Here is a 3516-nt window from a genome sequence, read left to right as displayed (position 1 = left end):
CCACAATACGAGTAGGAGTACGGGTACCAGTATGGCCAATTTGCTGTTGTCAATTGCCAATTACCAATTGCCGGTGAACAGTTTGAACGGCTTAAATTGAAAGCCTTACAATCGCAGCTCGGGCATGTAATGAAATAATGAAACAAAGTGCTGCTCCCGGACAAAGGGTGCAGAGGACGAGGAGGAGGACGTGGAAATGAAGGACACTTCTGCAGCTTCGGCACAATTTTTAATTAAAATCTTTGTGTTCTCACTGTGCGTACTTAATTAATTGCGTTGAGACCGGGCCAGTGGCCCGAAAGGATGTACCCCCGTGGAGGCGATTGGATTCATCCTATTCTCGGTTTTTCTCTTGGCTACACCACCGCCATCTGCTTCGTGATCCAAGGCATGAACACCACTACGTTCGTGGCCACCGACGGGTAAGTTTCAATACCGCATTGTCTCGACCCCACGCTGACGATCCCCGCCTGCACGAAGCGCTGCTTTCCGTAGAAGCGGAACGGGTACTGCAGCGGTCCGCCAGAGTCTCCGGAGCAGCTGTCTTGTATGCCGGCAGATGTACAGACCTGATTCTCCGCGAACGCGTATCCCCTGTAGGCCTTAATACAGTCCTCCATGGAAATATGTTTGACAAACGCCTCCATTGGCACATCGGAGGGGCGGCCGCTCTCAGTGCGCCCCCAGCCAGTCACCAGGTACAGCGTCTGACCCAGCACGTTCTTTTGCAGTGACGGATACAGCGGAAGGCATATGGAATTGATGTGAGCTGCAAAAAAGGCTATCAGCTCCTTCCTTTGATAACTGATCGGCTGATGGCCTTTGCTTACCTGAGTACACCACGTCCCGGTCCAGCTTTATGAGTGCTATGTCGTTCTGGGTGATGTTCTTCGGGTATCCCTCATGCATGATGATCTTCTCGATGCCTATATCCTGGTGGGGCAGCTGGCACCGTTTCTTAGAGCCCACCATGATGCAGTCCTCATCTGTGGTTATGTCGTGCTCTCCCAATCGAACCGCGATTCTGTGGCAGGATCAGTCGTCGTTAGCGTTGATAAAGTCGAATGTCTGTCTACTCACGGCTGTTCGTTGATCGAGCAATGCGCTGCAGTCAGTACGAAGCCTAGAGAATCAAAGGATCAGAGATAGTTCTAGTGGGGATCCTACTTACGTTTCGAGATGAGCGAGGCCCCGCAAAGAAACTGATGCCTGGCCATCGTAGCGACATTGTACTTTAGCAGGGCCATCCAGGGTCGCGAGCCCATCTTCACCCGTTGCCCATTCGTGACCTTAAACAACGTGAACTTGCCGCACTCCGTCTCATTCCTTAGCATCTCCAGTCCAGAGGCATTGATTTCGTCCTGGCAGCACACAAAGGTCTACCACGTGCCACGTCATGAAATCATCTGGTTATTCCATCGAGATATCGTACTCACCGTATTCCTGTCCGAACATCTGGCTTGATTCCACATGTCTGTCTCCATTGTGCTTAGCTCGTGGCCGGATAGATTTTTCTGCACCAGTGCATTGATGGACGGACATTCTAGGTAGTGGACGCACCGCCCAGGCCTCTCCTCAAAGGTGCTACAATAGTCGGGATCTGTAACAATCGTAAAATATTTCGCAATTAGTGCCCGCCTATCAGCGATGCTCCGAGACCTCTGCTAACAGTCCTCTGCTCCCAGTCCGCTTCCGATAAGTGCTACCAGCAGGCAAAACGTCAAGCTCCCCGACACACAGCCGATCATGTCGCCGGCGAGGTTTGAAATGAGCTGCAACTGATCGAAGCTATAGCTTCGGCAAAAGCCACACTCGAAAGCTCTACTCAGTCTACTCGGGTCTTATATTACGCTCAGCACTCCTAAGAGCTCTTTGACGCCATGTTTTGATGAGAGAGAAAGAAGAACGAAGTTAGCTGTTGTTGTACATTGACGATCCTCCACTCTCTCTCGCCTTTCTGTTTATTTCGTACCCACTCTCGAATAAAGTGGATCATTTAGTAAATTCCAACGTTTTACATTCGGGAAATCGACTCTCTCCATTGTGACTCCTACAGCCTGTAGCCACCATCTAAACGGGCAGGGGGAGGGCAATGCGAATGCTTTCAGCACGAAACAAGTGTAAATCAAATAAAACCTAATAAAATATATAAAGGGGCGAGCGCAGGTTGGCACTCTGCCACCCTCCACGCCACCCTTTTACTCTAGAAAAAAAAAGCACTCACGCGTCCACACAATGCCACAGATGGCCATGGCAAAAAAAAAACCACAGGGATACGACCATAAGATACCGTCTAGGTGAAGGATACCCTCTATGAAGTCATCACATAACACGTCCAAAAGGAAAGGTGGATAATGGCCAAAGTTATGAGAGCTACGAACTGGGGCCACCGGAATCACATGCTTCCGTCTGCCTGTTGCATTCTCTACCACGAGTCCGGCATTCCCTCTCCTCTGTGGGTCTCTGCCCGAGTAGCAAGTGTAAAAAGGGAAAACGAAACCTAAATGGCAAACGAATCGAAGTCAGCAATTTTATGTTTTATTGAAATTCTTTCCTTTCACTCTTCTTTCTCTGCCCCATCCCCAGCGCCATCCCTAAATATATTTTACAGTTCTAGCGCTTCTTCCCTTTCCGTCTCGTATTGGCCACGGTTTGTCATAAAGGGTAGGAGAGTGGCCCTAGCCAGGTGGTAGGTGTGGATACGTAGATGCCTGGATCCGTGGATACCGATTCAGATACAGCCATTTGCCACGCACTGGCATCAAAAGGAAAAACCTGCCTTGAAGCGAAAAGCGCTTAAATCGCTGCTGATTCGTATGGCTGCTGCACGCATCCATCCCACTGTGCTTCTCACGACCTGCGCATATGTCATAAATGGGGTTTGGGTCAGGGGTCGGCTGGGTTGTAGAGGCGAAATGGAAATGGTTCTGTAATACCCCCAGCAGTGGCAGCAGGAATGGACTCCATCGTACGGGGAGGGCGTACGGCGTACGGCGTACGGCCTTCGGCTTGCTAGCGGCTAGCAGGAACTTCTTGTTTATTCCTTTATCGGGCTTTCTGCGGCAAGCGAGCTGCAGTTGTGAGGCAGTTATAGATACGGATATCTGTCCAAACACATGTATCCGCCTCCACCTTCGCCTCCCCCTCCGTTTGCGTGTCCGTGTGCATGTGCGTCCTTGCTCGGGGAGGTATTCAGGCGTGTTTAGGTTTCTCCATTGAAATTATTTCCCTGCGATGGGTTTTATGGGCGACAGGGAACGAATTGTTTTGAAGCGGGCATAAATTATGAAAAATTGTTGTACATACATTTATACATAATTTATGGCTGGCAATATGAAAGTAAATTCAATAAAAGGCCCCGGACCATACCATATCTATCTGGAGAGAACCCTAAAAAATGTCACATTCTTTTTATCATGGAAATGGAAAACCCACTAAAAACACACAATAAATATATAATAAATGCTCGATCCTAATTCAATTTTCGCTGCCAATCCATAAATTATGCTTTATTTC

At 49.1% G+C, this 3516-nt stretch overlaps 1 protein-coding gene across 1 annotated transcript; it reads right to left on the bottom strand.

Annotated features, from left to right (window-relative positions):
- Positions 1-211: 211 nt before the first annotated feature.
- On the bottom strand, positions 212-1779 carry LOC108160472 (serine protease grass-like). The gene is made up of 6 exons (XM_017294491.2): positions 1670-1779; positions 1437-1600; positions 1172-1379; positions 1081-1123; positions 831-1024; positions 212-769 (listed from the first exon to the last, which is right to left on the bottom strand). The coding sequence occupies exons 1-6, from the start codon at positions 1746-1748 to the stop codon at positions 357-359; spliced, it is 1101 nt and encodes a 366-aa protein (XP_017149980.1). The 5' UTR covers positions 1749-1779; the 3' UTR covers positions 212-356.
- Positions 1780-3516: the final 1737 nt, after the last annotated feature.

This window comes from Drosophila miranda, chromosome 3 (genome assembly GCF_003369915.1).
Source record: "Drosophila miranda strain MSH22 chromosome 3, D.miranda_PacBio2.1, whole genome shotgun sequence".
NCBI lineage: Eukaryota > Metazoa > Arthropoda > Insecta > Diptera > Drosophilidae > Drosophila > Drosophila miranda.
The sequence above is the reverse complement of the archived record's forward strand: the minus strand, read 5'-3'. Positions and strand labels throughout refer to the sequence as shown.

What these genes read in the sequence shown, in the direction of transcription:
- LOC108160472 (XM_017294491.2), bottom strand. Translation starts at nt 1,748, where the DNA reads ATGATCGGCTGTGTGTCGGGGAGCTTGACGTTTTGCCTGCTGGTAGCA. An exon ending in GATGTTCGGACAGGAATACG is followed by an intron (nt 1,380 to 1,436) that starts GTGAGTACGATA and finishes GGCACGTGGTAG; the next exon opens with ACCTTTGTGTGCTGCCAGGA. An exon ending in TGCTCGATCAACGAACAGCC is followed by an intron (nt 1,025 to 1,080) that starts GTGAGTAGACAG and finishes ATCCTGCCACAG; the next exon opens with AATCGCGGTTCGATTGGGAG.